The sequence below is a fragment of the Platichthys flesus genome, chromosome 5 (assembly GCF_949316205.1).
Source record: "Platichthys flesus chromosome 5, fPlaFle2.1, whole genome shotgun sequence".
NCBI lineage: Eukaryota > Metazoa > Chordata > Actinopteri > Pleuronectiformes > Pleuronectidae > Platichthys > Platichthys flesus.
In genome coordinates this window covers 11140360-11164128 of record NC_084949.1, presented here as the reverse complement: position 1 = coordinate 11164128, position 23769 = coordinate 11140360, and the positions used below count along the sequence as shown (strand labels likewise).

Here is a 23769-nt window from a genome sequence, read left to right as displayed (position 1 = left end):
AAGAAGAAAATAAACAAGAGCGTATTCTGCCACTGATTTCCGAAGGAAGAAAGATGCTGAAACATGCCCAAACCAAAACAACAACATCATTCAGAGCGGTTTACCGATCCAACCCATAGTTTTCAAAGTAATTGTGGCCTTATAGAAATACACCCTCAACCACTGGCCTATCACATAAACACAAACTGTATACAGCAATATAGCATGACAAATTTGAAAGAAATTACAAAAAGTGTGTATTTAATTGTGCTCCTCTTTTTCTACAAATTAGCTTTTTGTTTATTGCAGATACGCCTCAGAAAATGTACAGTCTCTCCTGCCACAAAATGAGTTTGTTTCTGTGAGGCTTGTGTTTGTTTGTGGATATTGTAATAACTGTATACACAAATTTAAAAAAAACTAAATTTGTGAACATCTTGGATCCAAATGAGCTTTAGACAACGTTGCCCAAACAAGATCTAAATCACGCTGACGCCAAATTGAACTGCGTGTGTAACACAATGGATAACGTTATTTGCAATCTTGAGGAGCATGAATTGCACTTCTGTGAGTGGCACACACATTAAGTCAGCCTTCTCCCCACTGATAAAGGACTTGAAAAAGGTCCTATTGAGTGAAGTGGAGACTGGGAGTTTGGTAGGGGAGCTCACCTGTGGAGAGGAGTCTATAGCTGCATAGAAGGCCCAACAGCTGCCAGGGTTGTAAGTCTAGGCACCTAGCGGAGCCGCAGAATGGAAAATGCAAGGCGCTCTTTCAGTGCACTGCCACTTAGTAACAGAAGGCATGTGCCAAACTTGCAGAATGAGAATGAAAACTCCCCCTTCGGAGTTCACTAAATATCAGCAGCGAGTCTTCCCCCTCCCCTCTTGTGCCCCCTCCTCTCTTTCTCTTTTCTTCTTCTCCTTTAGTCTATTATAATTCCCCCATAAAAGAACAATAGGTGACTGAAAGACCCCCAAACCACAGAGATATACCAACAATCGGCAGGGAGAAGGGAGAAAGGGGGGACTCGGCTGAAGTGTGGAAGCCATCAATTACTGAGGGCCTAAAGTTAACATCCCAGCAGGATATGTGCATTAGAATGCAGATATGGGCAGGCTATGGGCAACAGATGCCTAGCGGAGCGGTCAAAAGAGCACCTCGAGCTCGTGAGAGGACATATGCAATGTGGGAGACTCACGCTGCCGCCGCCTCGCCTCGCCACCTACAGAAGAATAGAAAATTAAATTGAATGATGATTGTAGTAGCGGCACAAAAGGGCCATTGTGTGGAGCTAACTGGAATTATGGGTTTGAGATGTGACAAACAACTGACATGTCACATAAAGGGTGCCACTGCTCGTGGCTGTGGTTCAGACACATCAGCAGTGGGATTGCCATGGATCTGCAGGTCCACCGCGGCAACAAGTGGCCCTGTCGGCTCCGACCGGCTCACAACCCCACCGCGATTCCTCCACAGGCACGGCCCTAACAGGATTTTCCCCCTCTCACCGCATCCCTCCATTCTGGCCGCTCAGCAAGACTCAACCCTCTGGGCTTCCTCGCGCTGCTAATTTACACTACAGCCTGCAGGCTACCTTCACAGTCAGAACACTGCAATTGTATTTTCAGGCTCATTAAGCAATGGCACAAAAAGGGGAGCTCTTACCCCCCATCTACTTTCCCGTCCACGCTCTGTTCAGCCGGAGAGAAAGGCGAGCACAAGAGGAGATAAAAGGTGGGACAGTGAAATGGAGCAGAGTGCTAAATTACAGTCGTGAGGCTCTATCAGGTTGGCTGTGTTTACTACATCAGTTTGTTTGGGAGCCGGGTGGAGGAGGAGAAGAGCACTCACTCTTCTGAGAACCAATCCGGCTGCTCGGTCGCAGCTCCATTCAGGATCGACCCATGCTTGTTTATTTGAAAGAGACCCCGCTTTTTTAACTTCCCACCCTCTCCATTGTTCGACCTCTCATGGGGAGAACTTTGAAATTGTAATCTCAGGACATTCAAACACACACATTTGTTCTGACCTCTGGTGCATGCAATAACATTATTGCTATGGGACAAGCACTGCCAGTCCGGGTCCATACAGTGCTTTCATCCCCTTGTGAGATGTATGTGACGAGTGAGACTTAGAAATGAGGCCTGAAACGAATGACTTATAGTTGTTGACATAAAAATAATTAGAGGAAGTTGTGGTCTGAGCAAATTTAAACTCCATGTGCTCCAGATATGGGAGTCCTGTAACAAATAACATCAATTGATTGGATTTTTCAGATGTGCTTTGTAGCTGGAACTGATTCTCGAAAAAAAAAAAAAAATTCAGATTGTCGTATATTTAAATGTGTGTGTGAGAGCAGGATTTAGCTTGTAATACAAGTATATCATGTGGAACTAGATTTTTGTCATTTTGATTCTGATGATTATTTTTTTCGTGTATTTTCTGAGGCAAATCTTCAAATCTTAAAAAATCACTAATGCATGAGTCACTCAGTGGAATCTGATAATGTGAGTACTTTGAAGAGTCGAGGATCATCTCAGTTATAGTCTGAATATAGGTGATTATTCAATTTTAATTTTTCCTCAAATAGTTTAAATACCACTTAATGTATTTTTATGATGTGAAAAAAGCACAGACTTCATATAATGCCTAGTAAATTGCTGTAAGTCATATTGCCGGGATTGAAGCCAGCAGTGAAAAAATATTGAAAAGTGATGCTGCTGCTTTGGGTTTTCTTTTTTCTTTTCTTTCAAGTACACTGTATCAGGGCTTTGGCTGCAAAGAGCGTATGAGATTGCGGTGACATTCTTCGGTTTGTGAATGAGACCGCGGAGTAGCCACACAAAGTTCCTCATCCCCAGCCCTCAACCCTAACTCGCCCACTCGCATTGTCTCTAGACTTTCCTCAAGAATGTGGATTTCTATGGCCGATCGCGAGCCAGACGGGATTGCCAATTGCATTGTCACCTCTCGTGGTTTTTTCCTCTGAACGATTTCTGTTGGCAAGCAGAGTTCAGGAGGAACATCTGTTTTTGAAGACGCTTTAAGAGGGTAACACTGTTGAAGTTATATACCAGTGTATAAGCAATCATTGATTTCAGTCTGAAATGCAAATTCAACCATCACAGACAAGTTAAATAAACTCTTGTTGTGTTTAGGTTTGAGTTTAAAAAAAAACAACAGCTGTGAGGCCGCAGGACACTCCGTCCTCTGATTGCTTTTTTACACGATCCAAAGGCGAAGCCATGATGAAGGCATTTCGCTTCAGCGTGGCAAGAATATTTCCCTCATTACCCGGCGATCCAACACTGAGCACTCTGATGCCACAAGAGGAAGTGGCTTTGGCAGAGAATGTCAAACCAGCGTTTAAGTGCAGGATTGAAGCCAGTCTGATGTGGATTGGATCAACTTGTTAAGTCAAATGAAAGGTCAAAGATATTTTTCCACAGCGCTGAAGCGACCCAAAGAGCTGCTATTTAAACTGCTGTTAGATGGAGAGTGCCAGTCACCTCATGGGAGGAAAGGTGAACGACTAGAGGGTGTAGACAGAAGCAGAACATTTAAATAATAATTATTAAGATGGAAATTTGACTGCTTCTAAAATTTCCTGCAGAAATGTTGAAGTGTTCAGCAACTTAACCAGAAGTTTGGAGCCTCTCTCTGCTGATTTCAGGGAGAGCAAAGTGAGAGCGACATGTGGGGATGTTACTGAGAATACTACACTTGTCCCTACCTTCTCGGGGCTCATGTCATGTCAGCAAAGTGTCCATCTCACTGAGGCCTATTGCCACAGGTCTTTGTGCCGCTGTCGACACATCTCACAGGGATTGGGTTCCACAGCGCGCTCGCTTCCCCCCAAATGATGTGTTTGTTTGTCAGTGGGCCTCGCTACAGCGGGCAATTCACACGCTGTTGATGGAAGGCGGACACCGGCTCACCCCTGGACTCCCACAAAGTCCGAATTCATCAGCCGTGGCACCTGAAGAGCACAGAGCCTGGACTCGCTCAGAGATGGACCGGATCCTCCTCGGACCTGGGAAACAAACGGGACAGAGGAACCATCCTAATGAGAAAGCATGAAATTGTCGTCTCTCATAGCTTGTCGTGCTTCCACTTGGCTCTTGCACTTTATGAACTGTCTAAGTGGTTTCATCGATGCATGAGGGTATTGGCCCCCTGCACATGCATGTGAGAAAGTTTTCTTTTCCTTGTGCCAGCGGAGGGGAATGTACGTCCCAGCTCGCTCGCACTGACCTTGAAGGACAGATCTGCTTTCAAACTCACTAACACCTTCTGACACAGTTCACTCGCCTGCATGCTGTTACAGAAATGTCTTTTGGGGTAGGGGTGAGGGAGCCCGAAGCTAAATACACTGGCCCAAACACCAGGGGAGGAGAGGCAACTGTACTTATGTAGATGTATCTGTGCGTGTACCTGTATCGGATGAATGTCCGTGAGTCAGTGCACTCCACAGGGCTGACTCTCACCCCCCCCCCCCCCCCTTCTGTTGCACAACACTATGGAGATGAGATAGAGGGAAGGGGTCCACGATCACTGGGATTTAAACCCAAACCAGCTGGGTGACGAGAGGCCCCCGCTGCGTGAGGGCCGGCTTTGTCGGATAGGAAATGAAGGAGCGGGCTCCACATCAGGATTCAGTCAAGCTGAATCATCAGCCAAACGTTTTGCCTCGTACCCGATGAGATGTAAACTGTTCTTTGCACCTGAGAGCTGTCAAGAAGCCAACCATCACTGATCACAATAAACAAAAGTTTCAAGTCAGACGAAGAATGTGATGTTTTATTATGAAACAGCTGCTAAATTAAGTAATTTGGGTGCTTGGTGGTAAGATGCTGCTGGATAGGGCAGTTAAACCTGAGCAATTACTTGTGGTTCCTATTCTAACAGGTTAATTATTCATTGTTTCACCCAATGATGCAATTAAGCAAGAGGGGGGCTAATAAAGTAATTTGGTGGCGTAAAAGTGGGGATGTTTGGTTCTCGGACTGATGAACATATATGATCAGCTGATCATATATGATTATTTATTATCAACATATATCCAATGGTATGTAAATTCCGCTTCAGCGTCTGCAATGGTTTATGGTTAGGTTAAATATTTATGTTCAGATTATCCAGAATGTAGTCTAACAAATATGATAATGTCACACTGAATGGAGCCATATCGATGAAGTGGTTTTATTTTAAAACTGTGACTATAATTTGATTAGAAATTAACTTTTGCAGTTGTGTTACTCAAATTAAATTTATAATCTGACACTTTTGAAATGTAAAAGACTAATTTTACAAAGTGTTAATTATGACAATCAGTCAATGGCAATTGTCTTGAAAAGTAAGTTGTAGTCATTAAGTTAAAATTCTTGAGAACAATAATGACAAAAAAAATACGTGATTCTGTTTCTCTCAGATAAATTCTCCTCACCTGAATTATTTCCAGACATAAACCTGTTTTCCTCCTCTGACTCCATGATGCTGTTTTAGCTTTTTGAATCATCTCTGTGGATGTTGTCCTTTTAATAAAAACATGTCAGGAGGAGTCAGAGTGACTGCTGTGTTTCAGCCTGCAGACATGAAACAGTTAACTGTCAGCAGCTCCCTCACATGCAGCTCCATGCAGTGGACTATGAAATATTCGGAGGACAATTGGTTAAGTGGAGTTAACCGTTGCCTTTTTCTCCCCGAGGTATCTTCCTTTTTGATCCCGCCGAGCCTGGCGCCTCGCAAAACACAACTTGTCTGGCTTATTAAATAGTATGACCTGGAGAAAGAGAAAACGCCTGTTGCTTCTCAACCGAGGCCATTGTGAGGCGAGAGGAGCCTCTGACAGGCCTTAAATTGCAGTAATGCTGTGTGACCAACAGTCATACCTAATCAATTTCTATCCTGCCTGCACACGTTTTCTTCTTTCGTTTCTTCTTCAGATCAATTATTCGACTCATGCGACCTGTTTTTTTTTATTTTTGCAATGCGATTCCCACTTAATTTTTTTACTTTATCATATTTGAGCGTGCTTCCATGTCTCCTTTGATAAAATGTAACACTTTGGTTTCGTCGTGACTCTTTAGTTCCTGCAGGTTTTACAGTAGGTGAATAATTCAGCCAATAGTAGCTTAAGGACGGAGTGGCCAGCTAATGGATGTAAATGGTCAAGAGAATCCTCCCCACTGGTTAATTGCGCTAAAATTGGTCTAAGCTACTTTGTGAGGGGCATCAATGGCCCCGCGCCGCATGGGGTCTGTATGATTAACTTCTCCTTCCTTTCAAAGGCCTCTTGATGTTCCCTTGGAAGGCAGCAGGCCAATCAAAACCGCGCTCGCCGACGTCACGAGGCCAACCCGACGCGCTGATTGGGGGGAGCGCGGACGGAGGACGGCCCCTGTCGGTTTATAGACGACCCAGTCCGGCGCGTTAAAGCTACCGGGCCCCGCTGACAGCGCGCAGAGACGCACACCTATTGGACACTGTAACACCTCAGCGTATCCCATATTCCTCCTGAACGGGCCACACGGACGTGCATGGCCCCATCCCCTTGCTTAGCGATGAATCCTGCGCAGGGGTCGCCGTCCCAGGACGCCAAACCGCTCCATCCGAAGGAGGAGACGGACACTGAGGGAGAGGAGCCGCAGCCCAAAGACATGACCACCGAGAAAGGATACAAACGGAGCAGCCTCCCGTTCAGCGTCGAGTCGCTGATTTCCAAGAAGTCCACCTGTCGGACTTCTTATCCCTCCTCAGACTTAGCGCTGGTGCTCCCGAAGCCCGCGGCGGGGCAGTTCTCTCCAAGGACTTTTTACGCGGAGAGTAAAGTGGCCGCGGAGAGCTCGCAGGGTGTTTCGAGTAGCTCCAGCGAAGACAGCCCGCAGTTCTGTGAGAAAGATCAGAGCACTTGGTACCAGCCGTCCTCCTTTTCTACACCTCCTCGTAAGTCCGTCCCTCCGCTGATGCCTGAGTTAACTGAGCTCCCAAACAAGGGCGCACAGCGTTCATCCGTCATTTTTACTGTCAGTAACAGAGGCTGCGAGAGTATCAACGTGTTTTGATACTGTATGATCACAAAATTATGAATTCCTCGTTGTCACGGTAACGTTAGTGTTAATATCTCAAAGACTACATGTATATTTTATAGAGAGTTGTGCCGATCTGTGCCTAAAGAGAATATTTGGATGCAGCACTGTTTTTTTTTGTTTTTTTGCTAGGCTTATTCCTTGTATTTTAGTTTATATTTTTCTTCTACTAATAATAGATGAAAGAAAATAATAAAATAATGTGAGGATGATAGCGTTTCACGCAGTGGCACAGCATGTATATAATAGGAGATTGTGTTAACAAAAATGCAGTTACGCGTATTTATTGTTACTGAGTCGCGTTTGTGTTCACGTCTAATCTTTAAGGCTCATTACCAAGTTTAAATTGAGTCTGACCTTTTATCTTTCTGTATTTTCCCCTGTGACAGGCAGCACAAGTCCACCTCCGTGTACTTTAAGGAAACACAAAAACAACAGGAAACCTCGGACACCTTTCACTACCTCTCAGCTGCTGGCGCTGGAGCGCAAGTTTCGCCAGAAGCAGTACCTCTCCATCGCCGAGCGAGCCGAGTTCTCCAACTCGCTCAACCTGACGGAGACTCAGGTGAAAATCTGGTTCCAAAACAGGAGGGCCAAGGCCAAGAGACTGCAGGAGGCCGAGCTGGAAAAGTACAAACTGGCCTCCAAGCCCGTGCTGCCCGCCTTCGCTCTGCCGTTCCCTATCGGTGCGCACATGGGCTCTCCAACGTGGGGCCCGTCGAACGCCTTCCATAGGCCCAGTATGCCGGTCCCAGGACTCTTCAGTGGACCCGTCACTTATGGGATGTACTATTTGTCTTAGTTATCCTTTGTGTGTGCGTGCGTGTGTGTGTGTGTGTTTGTGGTTTTAAGAGGAAAACAAGTTTTCTGGTTGCAATACGCGCACGAGGATGGTGCGTCCTTAACACGTTGGAAATTTATATTTTATATTTGGAGTTTAAAGAAAACATTCCTAACATGCAGCATTGAAAACGATTACAATCGTTCGCACGTTTTGACATATACAACAAGTGCGTGCGTAATCGAACTGAGTGCGTTCAGTTGCTCTGCGCATGTTGTGTCAAGTGCTGTGGCTTGAGGATCCACAGGCCTTTCATGCAATAATCCAATTGTAAATGTCAGGTTTTTAAACGCCATGCCTTAAAACGTCTCACTCCCTTCACTTCAGCAGTTTGTGAAGGTGGATATTGAAAGTGTGATCAAACAAGGAGGCAGTATTCTGCTCATAAGTACTTAAATGGTGTCAGTGCCTTAAGCCCAGTGTATCACTTGAAGTTGTCCCTGCTCATTCAGCACTGACTGTTTTCTGTCCACGCACAGTTGCTGTTTGAATGTCTGTATTCCCAGTGGTTCCTGTCACAGTTTCTACACAGGGCTATTTTATAAACTTGGAACAAAATTATATTTTAGAAAAAAAAGACGTGTATTAGATATTTTTGTTACCCTCAACGAGGCCTTTACGGGAGAGATCATATAATTTCTTTGAGGAATGTTGCTGTAAATGTAAATAAAAATGTGTAGTGTTCATAAGCCTCGCTTCAAGAGCGGCAGGAAAAGTGGTATTTATTGAATATCTTTGTATCTGTACTGTGTACATACATCATTCTATATAAATGTTCAGTTACTTGTAAAGACTGATCTTAGAAAATAAACATTATACAAGGTCTGAAAGTTTCTCTGTTTTTCATATATGAATAATAAACTAATCTTTTTTAAGCCTATGGAAAGGAGTCTGGAAGTTTGTAGAACGTACTTCTCGAAGAAATATGACCTAGATTACTTTCAAAAAGTTGAGAATATAAACAATAACAACTGACATAAATAAACTACTTTAGGCTAGATAATTGTAACCTGCAGACAATTGTATGGATGTTTAGACAAAGTACTTCTCCAAGAAACATAGATTACATTAAAAAAAGTGGAGAATATACATAATCAAAAACTGGCATATATAACTAAAGCTAGATAATTGTAATCTGCCGACAATTGTTCTCTTGTTCCTTTTTATGTATTTGGTATGCCAAAGAAAACTATATTTCCTCGATAAGCATTCCACAAAACTCAGACTCTGTTGCCAAAAACCTCTGCGTCGGACCTGCTTTTACTTGACTCTGGTAATTACCTGAATCAAAAACTGCCCGGCGATTGTGTAATTTTTCCAATAATAAGTGGTCGTTTCTGCACGGGATTAATAATCATGTTTTCTTAAATACTTGATGATTAATTATTGTTGAAAAGTAGATTTCAGTCAGACACTATAAGGAAATTTCAGGAAACTGCAGGTTTCGGCAGATTCTATATGTCCTCCTGCACACAGCACACATTTTCCCACATTTCAACACCGTAACTGAAAATGCATTTTAATCCAACACAGTGTCGCAAACATGTGTTTTCCTAGTGAACATAAGGAAAAGGTTGTAAAAGAAAAACTTGAGCACACACACGTGCACGTCTACTTACTGTAAAGTTAATACAATTCAAGATGAATCTATGCCACATAATAAAACTGGATGCCTACCAAGGCTATATTTAAAGTAGATAATGCCAAAACGCATGGGGTTGACTAGCGTTTCACAAATAACTTTAGACGAGCACAAGTCAACAGCTCAATAAATCTGGGCGAAATAATTGTTGATGGCCCGGGCGGTCTTTAAAGCGATGTATTTTGATTGTTTATATATAACTAAACGTGGTTGTGTTGATCCCTTTTTTATTTGTGTGTTAGGTTGAATATTAGTTTTAATACATTTATGAACCATTATTGGATTAAATTTGGTCAATTTTAATGCGACTGCATCATCATCACTTTCATTCTCTTTCCCCAATTAAAGCAAACCGTAAGGGAGATCCTTTTAAAACATAATCACCCAAACAGGATTAATAGTTAATTTTCTGTAGCCATTTACATCATTATTTCCTAACAAAGCAGTCAGATACAGATACCGACCTATAGTGAGACCCGCGGAGCAGATATAAGGTGGAAGATTAGAAGAACCACGTTGTCTAGTGTGTAATGTCAGCGCAGCTCGTTGTAGGTTCTCTTTCTGTCCTGCAGAGGGCAGTGACGGGATCACTAGTTATCCCGGTGCGGACGAAGAAAAGGCACTTCCGGTGTTCCGTTCTGTCAGACATCACTTGGTGCAGCGAGGTGAGTGCGCTAACGCAGCGGTTTATTGAATGAAAGGATCTTCGCTGGCAGCAGCTGAGATGAGGATTTATTAGCCCTGCTCATTTAGACATGTGAACGAGGTAGAAATGTGAACTATCTGTTGACTTGGCGTCACGACTTGCAAAGAGATTTCTCTGACCTTGGCTAGCAAGCTAACGGAGCTAGCCGCCGTTAGCAGGCTTTGCCGAGGTCCTGAGTTGAACAAAATGTCAAGGACCCTGCGTCATTGGTTACTTTGAGACAAATAAGCTTCATTACGATGTTGTATCCTCACATAGTTGTTAACAAGGATTTAGCCAATGCTGTTGGACCGTGGTCTTAGCTCTTAGTGTGAAGAAGCGCCTGCGCTGTTTCAATGTTCGCTTTAACGCAGTATTTATTCTGTCATTTCACGACCCAGGTCCTAAAGTCATTCATTATAAGTTGAGTGAGTTACTACATTAAAAAAATGACAACTCAGAGTGGATTCAATTGGACATGGACGTGTTTGTCTTTCTCGAACTATACCAACTAACAAGGTGAACTTTAGGCCTCAGTGTTTTACAAATAACATCATGTACTTGCTATAAATTAAGAACATTATCTTGGTTGTGTGCATTTAAATATTGTGTCCCTGCACATTACACCACAGTATTAACACAACATGCACATACTAAACATCACAATTATTAAACCTGTTTCCCATGCAAACATGGTCAGTGAAATGCAGAAGTCGCTACATTTGTAACATGCATTGTGATTTAGGTTCCCAGTTAATGTGAATGCAGTTTAATGAAGCAGTCAATAAATTGCCTTTCTGGAGAATAGGGTTCAAATAATTTTGTCAAGTGGACCTTGAGTTTAGAGGTCTTTCCTAAATTCTTAACCTTGTGCATGCATGTATATATATTTATCTTCTACTTTTCAGCTGAATGTAACCTCAATGATTTTATTTATTTGGGGGTTTAATTTATGGACTAAACTCAATTTTCTTCTGCCTTTCCTCGCAGACAGTAAGGATGGCAGGTCGTCGTGTAGCCCTCAAGGCCCTTGACTGGGTGGCTTTTGCCGAGCGTGTTCCACCCAACCAGAGGGGCATGTTCAATGCACTGAAGTCTCGCAGTGATGCCATCGCTGCCAAGTTAGTTATACACTACATCTTTATTTAATGAAGAAATTAATCTCTTAGCATAATGTTGATTTACTTTCAGATTAGCAATCTTATACCGGTAATTTATTAATATTGTCTTTCTGGTAAGTAAGATGACATTCTTCTAAAAAGTTATATATAAAGCCTGATGATGGTGGAGAACAGGGCTTCCGAGCTAGTTACTGTTGCTCACCTGCCTGAGAGGCTTTGCAAGATAATGTTAGGAAATCACAACACCATCTGCAGAATTTGAGTTCAGATGTTATTCTATTGTATTTCCACATCATAGCTTTTATCTGCTTTTAATTTAGTTAGTTTGCTTGAACATTTTTAGGAAGTAGTTTGACCAAATTGAGGTGCCCAACCTGCAGACACTAAAATATGCAGACACGGATAATGTAGGCAGGCTGTCAGTATTCCCCCCCCTCTTTTATGCCTTGTATAAGACCCATACTATCAGCTAACTGAATAGGGTTATTAGGGCCTGTCCTTGAAAATGTATAATATTTTTTCCTACACACACTCATCTCTTGCTATTAAGTTTCTCCCTTCAGTCTGTCCCCCCTTTTTTTTTCTTCTATTTTTTAAATAAACCATCATATCAAATAAACCATATCAACTTATGAACACATTTACTCTAAATTTATGAACTCTATTTTCTCTTCCTATATCAGACTAACTTCCCTACCTGAGACTGCTACAGTCATTGACTGGAGTTTCTACAGGGGCGCTGTGGCCCAAGCTGGGATGGTTGATGAGTTTGAGAAGAAGGTGAGCTCAACATTATCAGAACATTGTGAAAGTAGCCAGACAGGCATTGGTTCAGAAGCCAACTACTGACATGACATAGCAACTTTTACTTAGATGAGTGTTGGCATATTCTTGAGCTGGCACGTAACATTCCTCAATCCAAGTCCACAGTAAATATAATGGAACCTCCTGGAGTTCATTGTAGACATCTGAATCTAACAGATCTCATTGAAAATTTGTCATATTAGAACTCAGGATATACATTTTTAAGCACTATGAGGTTGTCATTGCTAGTAACGTCCTCGGGTATCAATCTACACGACACAGTGATGTATCTTATTCTGTAAATATTTCACGCGTTTCCCTGTCAGTGGTAATTAATGTTTTTTTTTTTCTTACTCGCAGTTCAGTGCCCTTCTGATCCCAGAGCCTGTTGACACACAGACGAGTACCATCAACGCACAGGAGGCTGAGTCTGTAAGTGATGAACTCAAACAGATCTATTCATTTCCTGAATTTTAACTTTAACCAATGAGAATACAATGAATTGCCAAACATGTCAAACAACATGGCAGTCGTATGATATTTATGTTTTGTATCAGAATGCGAAATACTTTACTTATACTATTGGGTTTAGCTATACAATTGATTAAATGTATGCAGACCAAGACAATAACAATAAATCAAAACTGCTGAACTGTAAATATTCATAAATTCTAAAAAAGAGCCCGGGTTGATTTCAGTTTGTTTGCAGATATAGAAACTATATTTACTTGTATGTATATTTAAACATAGATATGGTTGTATTTATGTTTTCCAAAATCCATATCGATTGGGCTCTACTCCAAAAGTACCCTACGCTAAAAGACATTCAGAATACACTAAATAGAGACTAAAAGGAAATTATTCTACTAAAAAAGAAAGATACTGTAGTGATATGAACTGCTGCTGTCCTTGTTTTTCCTACCTAATTATATCACTTTCTCTAACAGAGCAAAAGTGCCTCTGCCTATGTGGAGGGATCGAAGGCCCGCATCGCTCAGTATGAGACAGAGGTGAGATTCTAAAAGCATTAGTTGCCAAAAATTTTCATCGAGACTTTAAGGAAATGTTCATTAAAGAAGACGCTGGTCTTTGAATCTCATCCTGTTCTTTTTCCCGTGTTTTCAGTTGAACAAGTTTAAGAACATGATCCCCTTCGATCAGATGACCATTGAAGACCTCAATGACACCTTCCCTGAGACCAAGTTGGACAAGGTCAAATATCCCTACTGGCCCCACAAGCCCATTTCCGACCTGTAATCCTATTACCTGGGCCCTCACCTCCAATAAAGTTTATGTATTTTAAAGCGGAATGTTTGATGACTTCATTATTTTATAAATAAAGAGAACAGAATGTGTGCATGTAGGTAATAATGTGTGATTTGTAGGTAGTGCCCACGAGGGGGCAGTGTTGCAGTAGTTTTATTTGAAGGGTAAACTTTGGAGGGTAATCCTGAACTTTTAAAATAACAGATATACAGATTTACTCACTTTTATTGTTATCTACTCTTCCTGCTTATGATCTATAAACATTGGAACCTGATACAGATGTGTTACTGTGGATATTCACTAGGTCCCTCCTGATTAAATTAGCAGAAGTTTAAAGATACCTGGATTGATCTGTCCAAAAATCCAAGAGGATTCTCCCTACCCTGTCTAGTGCCCCTGAGCAAGGCACCTTACTCCCCCAACATCTGCTCCCCGGGCGCCGTACATGGTCGCTCACTGCTCTGTGTGTCCCGCACCAGATGGGTCAAAAGCAGAGGTGAAATTTCCCTACCTGCATGGGTGTGCCTGTGGATGTCTGTGCATGTGTTTGGGACTAATAAATGCATCTTGATCACACGTTCACATACGAAATGTTTATCCGCCGGCGTTTACAGGCTACCAAATCATGGCAATCATTTCTCTTACCCAATCACGTCTCTACTGCCCCCCCTCTTCCCCATCGACTATTTACATGAAGTGGGCGGGATATCTAGCCACGGACCTGCTATTCTGATTGGCCCAGCCTAGCAGCGTCTCGGGCGTTGATTGGTTTAGATTCCGGTGGAAATAAAAGCAGGAGGATCTCCCTGACAGATGAATTCCGTTGTATGTTATTTGACAGTCGCTGACGATCGACGAGTCCATCAGCTCAGGTAAAGGTCTTTTTATAAATCACGTGTTTATCGTCCACCCTCATATTCCCAGTGTTGTGTGTTGCGGCGCACGTGCCCGGAGCTGTACGGAGGTTTCCCCCGCGGGGATTGTGGTTAAAGCGGCGTTGGAAGCAGGAGCGGTCCGCTCCGTGTGTGTGTCAATAACCGTAGAGGAGCTCAGTGCTCTTGCGGAGGTCAAACACAGAAAACAAGACAATCATCAGAAGCCGTCGTTTGTTTAGACATTTCTGACGTGTTGTTGTTGTTTTCGCTCCCATATGCACGATGGTCAACACAGGAAACCGCCATTCAACGCCTCGGCAGCTAGCTAACATCAGCGGCAGCATTAGCCGGCAGCTGAGGTTGCGTTATGGATGAGATAGTGAGCCTCTTTCCTGGAGGGTGGAAAGATGTTCCACGGTAAACCACGAGAATTTAACCCTAAAACTCATATTCATATCACCAGAAACCTGTCATATTCCTGTAAGTGGAGGTTTCACATCGCCCTGAGTCTTAACAACTGTGTGTTTATGTTGGTCAACCACCCATATTGTTAATGTTTTATGTTGCTGCTAGCTAACAGTTAACCTCTGCTTCCAAACTCCCTCCCGTGGAATTCATTCACGCGGTTTGGTTCCAAGTTGTGTATGTTATTGGTCGCTCTGTAGACAACACATACAAACTAACCTGTCGGGGGATTTAGGAGAAGTCAGTAAGGCAACACCTCTGGTTGCAAAACACGGAAAACTATTTTGGCTGGAGCGAAACCTGAGCTGATGTCCCCCTGGTCAGTGCCCTGCTGCTGATTCCTTCGGGGCTTCTAATGTTACATCTTGATTTCTTTTTTTGAAAGTCGATTTACTCAAACCTCAAGAGCTGATTCTGTAAAAGCCAGTGAGAAGTGAAACCCATTTGTATGGCTTGAATCCAGGGGTCAAAGGTCACTGATTGGCTTGTGGCTGTTTCTCTGTAGTCGTCTTTGAAATCAGTATAAATATGACTGTCAAACATCCTACAACCACTCTTGATATATATTCAAACCCTTTATATAAAACTGCATCGTTATTTATAGCCGATATGTTTCACGCACATTTGTTTTGCCTAGTTACCCCACGGACTGGAGTGTGCATTGTGTCAGGTGAAAACAGACATGTCTGTGTTAGGAGTCAGGCCAGGTCTGTCCCTGGACAGTGGAGTCAACACTGGCTTGATTGTAAGTAGAGAACAATGGGAGCAGGCCTGCACCGAGGGAGGCACAGCTCCAAGGCTCGATGGTGGCTACTGTCTCATCTCCAGAGGGACGGAGAGGCCAGAGCTGTTCTTAAAAGTGCTATTACCCCACACAAGGCTGAGAGAGATGATCTGAGGCAACTTGTGGCAACACATCTTGACACATGATGGTGGATCCTGATGATGTATTGTGGTGGTGGCATCTGATGGTGGTGGCAGCTGATGGTGGACTACGATTACAACAAGACTGCTCTACACACAGTACACCTACTCACATACTCGTTGCTGCTCCCTTCATCTCTATCAGACATTTGGTTATGTATAAATGCTTTAATCACTGACACACTTTTCCATTATGTTACAAACGGTTTCTTCTAATCAATTTGTTAAATCCCCTTATTTTGTTGATGTGTTCAGTTACATGCAGCATCTTTTGCACCTCGGCCCGTCCTGCAGGAGAGGGATCCCTCCCATATGGCTCTCTCTGAGGTTTCTACGTTTTCCCCCGGTTGATAGGTTGTCTTTTTTGGTAGTTTTTCCTGACTGTCGTTGATGGTTAAGGACAAAGGATCTCACACCTTGTTCAGCCCTATGAGACAAATTATGATTTGGGAATATGGGCTATAGAAATAACATTTGATTGATTGATTGACAGCGCCAGGGGCAATAATAACTGTTACATCCGCAAATCCATCAGAGAGGATCAATATCTGAATAGGGAAGAAAAATGACTCGCAAATGATGGCTTGCTCATTTGTCAAATATGTAGCTTGTGTTGGTTTGCATCTCCACAAAGATGGGCATATAATAACACATTGACATCAATTTACAACTGAATAATAACAATGTTTAAACATTTATTTCACATTTTCTGGAAATAATGTATAACCTCTTATGGTGTATCATTAATAATTATAGGATAACTGATTCACATTATATAGTTTTACAAGGCACATCATTTAGTGAGTTCAAATCTTGTAAATAAAGATAGCATAGGCTAAATCCATGCCAAAGATTTTCTTTTGCTACATTATGGTCCTAAAGCAATGGGTCCCTTAGTGTTACTTCATGTAACTTGACACTCCATCCTCAGCCTCTCATTGATTGAATTTCATCCATGCAGCAGCTCAGCCACTCCCTCCCCGTCATTGACATTAAGCAGGAAATGCATTAGACCAAAGATGCAGCTGATGTCGCTCTGTGTTCTTACTTTAAATACGGTCAGGACAATATTACTGAATCATTGTAGAGGTCAACACGGTCGACACAAATCTAGTGGATGTTTGTTATTTCTGCCAAAACCATCAGTAGATTGATTAAACAACAGATAAATAATTTAGAAGTATTTAGATTATTGATCATTCATTTTGGTTATTCATCAAGCATAAATATTGTTATCATCAAACATTCTCAGGTTCCACCTTCTTTTACAAGCTAATTTGCTGCATCTCTGTTTCATATATCTGTTAACTGGATCTGTTCAGGTTAAATTCAGGTAAAACAAGACATTATGACAATAATAATATAATAATTATAATAATAATAAACATATTTGTGTAATAAGAAAATTTATATTCAAGAATATTAATAAGAGTGGATTAATTCTTAAATGAGGCCATCAATCTTTGTATTTTTTCTCTTCATGTGTCAATGTTGATATTTGTACATTCAAATATGTTTCCAGGAAACAAAACAGTAGTCCTGTTTCTAGTCCAACCAAAGGCTTTTCACTAATGGTTGTGAAGTTATATCAGCCATGAGATATTTGGTCGTTCATACAGCTCTTTTGCTTGTGCAGAGGAACTACTTTGTATTCCCCCCAGCAAACACAGTCCATGTTGTCAAGCAGCTTGTTTTCCCTCCAGCTTCCCTCTGCTAGAGTTGTCAAAGCGGGCTAACCTAGCCTAGCTGTTTATCTGACTATAGTCAGTGAATGGTGCTTGGTATCCTGGCTGCAGCTCACACGCCTGTGTCAGCTGAATCAGTGTGCACAGGCAGATGTGGGCAGCGAGGTGGTATGCAGCCAGCCTGGATGAACTTTAGGAGTAACTGCTTTAGTGCAGTAGTTTGGTGGCCATGCAGCATCGGAGGATTATGGTTATACTGGCCTCTCCTAGTTAAATGTACATGATCATATGATTTTAAAATAGGTTAAAAGTTACACCATTTAGTATTATTTGTTTTGTTGCAGGGACGGTGTTTAGAGAAGTGGTTGTAGAGAAGGATTTCGAAATCTTTTGTCTGGTAAATTACACAAAAATAAAAATACTTCCTCAACGGGTCTGGCACTGCAGGTTCCCTTAAAAAACTATATGTATTGTTCTTCTACTGCGTTCCATGCATATTCATCACATTGTGTGTTGGCAAAAACAGAAACTACACAAAATAACAAACAAATATTAACTGACACGGTCAGCGACTTAAAATTATCTGTCTGAAAGCTTTTCATCACATTGGGTTTCCTTAAATTGTCCGTCTTAATCCCCAGTCGAAGCGTCACCAATCTGTGGGGACAAGATCATCCCACAGGGAGGTTAACAGAGAGGCATGGATAAAAGAGGGGAAGGGGTGACCATCTGGACGGGGTTTTATCTGTTGTGTTTGTGATGGATGCAAAAGCCTGGACCAGTTGACTTGGCAGAAGAGATAAAAAAATATTATCATGGAATTGGTGAAATGTGCTCATAAATAAACTGAAATAATTTCATATCTTTATAATCATTGTTATATTTAGTGTATTATTACTATTATTCTCTCCTATGTTGCATTTGGGTATATGCAGTGTCTCCATGCATAAATGAAATAAATAGAAATGAGTAAGAAGACACTGAGACTACTACAACTGATATAATTGGATATAAAATATAGGACTAGAATTATGAGTATGACATCGTCAGGCTACCATTTCCCATTATTTACTGTGAAAACAGTTTCATTCCTTTCCGGCAGTGTGCTGCAGCAGCATGCATAAAACTGATCTGATTCGTCTGATTCTTGTCGTCACTCATCAGTTAGCGTTTAAGGAGAGATTAAGGGCTTTTACAAGCCAACAGTAAAGAATGCAAACACGTTAGTCAGGGACTTTCAAACCTTCTTCCATAAGGTGAGGCCCTGCAGATGTTGGGCAGCAGCCACAAACAATCTCTCCTGACTGAGGTGTAAGATAGTGTTTAATAATGTTGAGTTCCCAAGGAAGGGGACCTCTTTCAGCAGATTCAGATGAAAAGTCAGGAAAGAAGATTTCTATACCTTTTGTGTTTATGCATGAGTGAACTTCAGAGGGTTTTCACTTATAAGACACTAAACAGCTAACGTCTTTAGTTGTTATAGTAGGTGAAGCACAGATGTTGTCATACATTTAAACTGCCTGAAATGTATTTAAATAAACATGTGGGTCCTGAGAGCCAACCTTTATTATATTATTTATTTAAACCTGTGCTCTTCCTGATGAGTGTGCATATCTGTGTGTGTGTTTCCAGTGGCCGTTGATGGACCATCCCTATGAAGAAACAGGGTCACAATGGGACAGAGTACCTCAGAACAAGAGGTCCAAGGCCACACCCCCGAGGTTGGTTTGTTCTCTGTTTCCATTTGCATTATGGTAAAACACACAAGGGACACCTAAGTATACAAGTAGAGTAAATGTTTATGTGCATGTGTGTTCATGACTCATAACTGTGAAGGAGACACTTAAAATAGATATGATAGTCTCAAAATAGAGATCCACTCTATTATTTAGTTTCTGATGTGATATAACCTATAATTGCCTACATGACAATGTCCTCATATGATTAGCAACATGTGAAATGTTTTTTTGACATTCAGAGTATAGTTCTGATTTCTTTGTCTTTTTAATTTTGCAGACTTTTGCACACTAATTTCTGTGCGCATACATGCTGCCTGCACTCACCATCTGTCAGCCCCATTGTTAATATCCCCAGTGACAGTGTCCATCTTAGGCCTTTTACTGCCAAATAACCCTCAGCTACTCACACGCAAGTCAATAACCTCTGATAACAGACATGCAATCCCATTGGCTGCTCAGCCAGAACACTAAAAACCTATTACTCCTGCTCTGACAATACTGCGTCTGATGGCTCTATAGGTTGTGAAGAACACACACACACACACACACACACACACACACAGTAAACCATATAAGCTTATGAGACCACAGGATCTTTACAATCCCTGCAAGGACAGTGTTGGTTTCCCCTAATCTGATGTGTAACTGTACTCCCTGATCTCGAACATGTATACTTTCTTTCTTTCTTTCTTTCTTTCTTTCTTTCTTCGGTGCATAGCTGCATACTCTGCACAAAGTCCAACTGTCTGAACAACTTAAGTTAGAAGTCAAGGGAGCTGTTTGGCTTGTGTGGCCTTTCTGCTGAACTCCAGACCAGGAGAGCATGACATTTTTATATCAGGCAGAGTTTGCATGTACAAACATTAAGAATTAATCATTTTCAGTATCATCTTCATTCTTAGGATGTGTTACAGCAAAATTAACTTGTCCCCGCAGCTAACACTCATTCGAGTGACACATTTCTTTCGATAAAAATCAGGCAACATTTCTCTTACGTGCTTTTTTTTCTTGCCTTTTCAGCTTTACATCTGGAATGCTGACTCTGTGTTATACTCTTTCTAATCTAGAAGAAATTGCAAATCAAAGTCTGAGACACATAGTTGGATGACAAATGTAAGGGCATGAATGTGGGGAAGGTCAAAAAATGTACTACATCTTTATTTCTTTCTCTTCTTGCCTTGCGGGCACTGATAGCGTCACAGTCATGCCTCCAGGGCAAAGCCCTTATTCCCACATTCCATTACACTCCAGTGAAATTGAAGCCTTCAGGCCCAGCCTTGCGCAGCATTTCAGTTTGGATATACTGCTTTGAAGCACTTACTATGCTAGCTGCAAGAGTTGTGAAAGAGTTGCTCAGATTAAAAACTTGTCTCTTTATTTCTCTGTTACATTAGGTCGGGTTTAATGACATCAAGCCATTGGTGGAGGAGGAACTACAGACGAGCATGGTGAGTGTGCAATGAGCCTTCATTGAGAAAACGTCTTTTCAGTTTCATTCTGCTGCTGTTAAGTCATTCTAGCAGGAAATGTTGTCACCACCAAACGTTTCATAAAACTGAATTAAAGTTTTCAATAGGTTTAGCTCTGCAGCCCGTACAGACCATTACATTTAGTTTTTTCATTTAGCCTTTGACCCTGTACACTCATAGGCTCCCCTCCTTCTTTCTTCTTTTCTCATCAGATGATGGGGATGGTGATTGGTGCAGGCATCGCCATCGTTCTCATCGCCATCCTCATCTTCTTCATCCTGCGGAGGATCCAGATTCGGAGTCAGTTGCTGCTAATATATGTGCTTTGAAAATAAAATGATAGGCATAAAAAATGGTTACGTGCTTATATGTCATATTTATATTCATTCACAGATCGAGAAGCTCAGGAGGCTCCAAAATACCGGTTCCGCAAGAGGGACAAAGTCATGTTCTATGGACGAAAGATGCTGCGTAAAGTGAGTGTTTATTGACAGGAACCCAATAGCCAGTATGCTGAGAGTAATTATGGCCTGGCTCTGACTCACAGTGAGCCATGTGTCATATTTACTTTTCCAAGATAGTACGTAATGCTACAATTACACCATTGGAGTAATATTCAAACCAGTATGTTTCACGACAGGTCTCCCAGTCTACCTCTTCCCTGGTGGGTACATCCTCCTCCTCTCGGCCGCGCCTCAAGAAGAAGCAGAAGATGCTCAATATTGCCAAAAAGTAAATCAAAATCTCCTTCTCACCAGCCTCCATTCCTTCCTAACCACGATGACTCGTGAGCACTCTGTCCCTTGTCCTCATGTCTGTCTCTGTGACTCTCACTTGTGCAGGATCCTGCGCTTTAAGAAGGAGGTGCCCATCCTTCAGGCTAAGGAGCCCCCTCCCTCAGTGCTGGAGGCGGACCTCACAGAATTTGATGTGGCCAACTCCCACCTCCCTTCCGAGGTGCTCTACATGCTCAAAAATGTCCGGTAGGTTCATTCTCTGTCTGATGTTTGTGTAATTGAGGTTCCATGTACAGTAGCCTACATCCTTTGGGGCAAGTGAAACTCAGGAGGTAGTGAGGGTCCAGATGGTTGGTGGTTCGCTGACTCTTCCAATCTGTATTCTGAAGTGCAATATACTGATCCCCTAAATTTCAGCTGTGATGACATATGAGCAGTATGATAATAAAATGCTGTATGAATGTGCGTGTGAATGTGACCTGTACTTTAAAACACTTGAGTGGTTGATAAGACTGGAGAAGAGAAATATAAATACAATTCTTTCACATTGTATTTACAGTGTATAGAGCAGTGCTCAGAAGGCCCAAATATGTCCCTGCTTTGATTATTGATGTGCATGAGTAATACAACGTTGGATTGCTCCTACACCTCTTAGAGGTGAACTTCCTCTGTGAAGCTGTACTAATACAATCATCGTTTGATGATTGAAACCCATAGAGGTTAGCTTTGCAGTGCTGACAAACCAAGTGTGTACAGAGCTGTTGTGTGTTCACCTAACCACCATAACCTCTCCTCTGTTGACCTTTCCTGCAGTGTGCTGGGTCACTTTGAGAAGCCCCTCTTCCTGGAGCTGTGTAAACACATGGTGTTTCTGCAGTTCCAACAAGGGGAGTACGTCTTCAGGCCAGGCCAGCCTGACAGCAGCATCTACGTGGTGCAGGACGGAAAACTAGAATTGTGCCTTACTGGAACGGTAGGTCATGCATTTAGCATCTAACACTTTTTCTTGTATTTTAGGATTATGTCGTCAAGTATGTGTTATTACACACATACACACTAAGCTTAATGCTCACAAATCTACAAACAGGTTTAACTGTGGGAATTCAGGCTTTACCTACTCATTAGCATATATTAACGTCTGACTCAGATAATCTCATTAGGGAAGCAGGGGACATGGAAACAGCCAGTTTCATTGAGACTTTGACGTTTTACTGAGACTCAAAGAAGTCTCACAGAAATTTCAGTTCAAACTTTATCTGTAAATGTGATTGTAGCTGCTAAAGTTCTAAGAAAAACATCTGAACACATGACAGTTTCTTTTGCTTGATATGTGCGCTGCTGCTTATCTCTGTCCTCTAGGATGGCAAAGAGAGTGTGGTGAAGGAGGTTTTCCCAGGAGACAGCGTCCACAGCCTCCTCAGCATCCTGGATGTCATCACAGTACGTTACACACACTTTTCTCTACACAGACGAGGATGCTGCTTCAACCCTGTGTGCACAGAAAGCCCATATACACTGTATAATATTCAAACAACTTGGGAATCGAGGTGTGGATGCTGGGCCCCATTACTTCCAGTCACAAATTCATTGTTACTCATGTCAATGAATTCACCAGCTGACTCTCCAAATCTCCTCTACTGGCATACGCATGAGTCATAAATCAATTAGATCTAGTTAGATTTAAGTGATTCAGTGTAAAATAAGGAAGGTGTAATGATGAATGAATAATCAAAAATTCAAATTTTGTCCATAAAACACAAGTCTTAAAGTCTAAATGGACCTAGAAAATATATTTTAAATCTTGAAGAAATATAAAATGTGGGGTGTGTTTGTGTGCAGGGCCACCAGAAGCCTTACAAAACGGTGTCAGCACGGGTCGTAGAGGTTTCCACTGTCCTCCGTTTACCTGTAGAGGCCTTCCTCGCTATATTTGAGAAGTACCCTGAGAGCCTCGTGCGCGTAGTACAGGTGAGTTGTGTGTTTGTAGAAGACATTAAGTTAAGTAACTGATAGAAGACATTAAGCTAGAATTTAAAATGAAATATAACTTTTCTTCTGTTGCGTCTGTTCAGATTATCATGGTTCGTCTCCAAAGAGTAACAGTCCTAGCACTGCACAACTATCTGGGACTCACCAATGAGCTCTTCAGCCATGTAAGCTATGTGTAATGTGTTTTTCAGAAACAAACTATGTTCCCCACACCAATCACACTATTCACCGCTTGCACTCATTTTATAGGAAATGCATCCCTCACGTCTGCCACCTCCGTCACCCCACCCGACTCGCACCAGTCCCATCCGCCATGGCAAGCGCTTTGGCAGCCTGACAGTGACTGAGGAGCAAAGAGAAGCTGCCATTAGGGGAGAAGCTGCAGGTCAGGAAAAATGAAATGACACGTAATTAATTGTGACTTCACTGTTGTGTGTGTCAATAAATGTTATGGTCTTGA

At 42.1% G+C, this 23769-nt stretch overlaps 3 protein-coding genes across 7 annotated transcripts in view; all 3 read left to right on the top strand.

Moving 5' to 3' along the window:
- The first annotated feature begins 6489 nt into the window (after positions 1–6489).
- On the top strand, positions 6490–8722 carry LOC133954220 (homeobox protein MSH-C-like). The gene is made up of 2 exons (XM_062388557.1): positions 6490–6924; positions 7457–8722. The coding sequence occupies exons 1-2, from the start codon at positions 6519–6521 to the stop codon at positions 7867–7869; spliced, it is 819 nt and encodes a 272-aa protein (XP_062244541.1). The 5' UTR covers positions 6490–6518; the 3' UTR covers positions 7870–8722.
- Positions 8723–10083: 1361 nt separating this feature from the next.
- On the top strand, positions 10084–13470 carry atp5pd (ATP synthase peripheral stalk subunit d). Its single transcript, XM_062388837.1, has 6 exons — positions 10084–10215; positions 11226–11356; positions 12040–12136; positions 12521–12592; positions 13108–13170; positions 13286–13470. Exons 2-6 carry the CDS (start codon positions 11235–11237, stop codon positions 13415–13417), a joined length of 486 nt encoding a protein of 161 aa, XP_062244821.1. The 5' UTR covers positions 10084–10215; positions 11226–11234; the 3' UTR covers positions 13418–13470.
- A 760-nt stretch (positions 13471–14230) lies between these two features.
- pnpla6 (patatin-like phospholipase domain containing 6) overlaps positions 14231–23769 on the top strand; it is a 28048-nt gene continuing 18509 nt past the window's right edge. For all 5 annotated transcript variants that reach the window (XM_062387227.1, XM_062387226.1, XM_062387225.1 and 2 more), the window contains exons 1-12: positions 14231–14298; positions 19008–19096; positions 20509–20562; positions 20796–20883; positions 20977–21059; positions 21224–21315; positions 21426–21566; positions 22134–22293; positions 22680–22760; positions 23160–23288; positions 23393–23473; positions 23559–23694. In XM_062387227.1, the coding sequence (XP_062243211.1) occupies positions 19049–19096; positions 20509–20562; positions 20796–20883; positions 20977–21059; positions 21224–21315; positions 21426–21566; positions 22134–22293; positions 22680–22760; positions 23160–23288; positions 23393–23473; positions 23559–23694 (1093 nt within the window). In that variant the 5' untranslated portion in view covers positions 14231–14298; positions 19008–19048. The remainder of the gene's footprint in view (positions 14299–19007; positions 19097–20508; positions 20563–20795; positions 20884–20976; positions 21060–21223; positions 21316–21425; positions 21567–22133; positions 22294–22679; positions 22761–23159; positions 23289–23392; positions 23474–23558; positions 23695–23769) is intronic.

Coding starts and splice junctions, on each gene's coding strand:
- LOC133954220 (XM_062388557.1), top strand. CDS start 6,519: ATGGCCCCATCCCCTTGCTTAGCGATGAATCCTGCGCAGGGGTCGCCG. Junction 6,925..7,456: donor CTCCTTTTCTACACCTCCTC/GTAAGTCCGTCC, acceptor CCCCTGTGACAG/GCAGCACAAGTCCACCTCCG.
- atp5pd (XM_062388837.1), top strand. CDS start 11,235: ATGGCAGGTCGTCGTGTAGCCCTCAAGGCCCTTGACTGGGTGGCTTTT. Junction 11,357..12,039: donor AGTGATGCCATCGCTGCCAA/GTTAGTTATACA, acceptor TTCCTATATCAG/ACTAACTTCCCTACCTGAGA. Junction 12,137..12,520: donor TTGATGAGTTTGAGAAGAAG/GTGAGCTCAACA, acceptor TCTTACTCGCAG/TTCAGTGCCCTTCTGATCCC.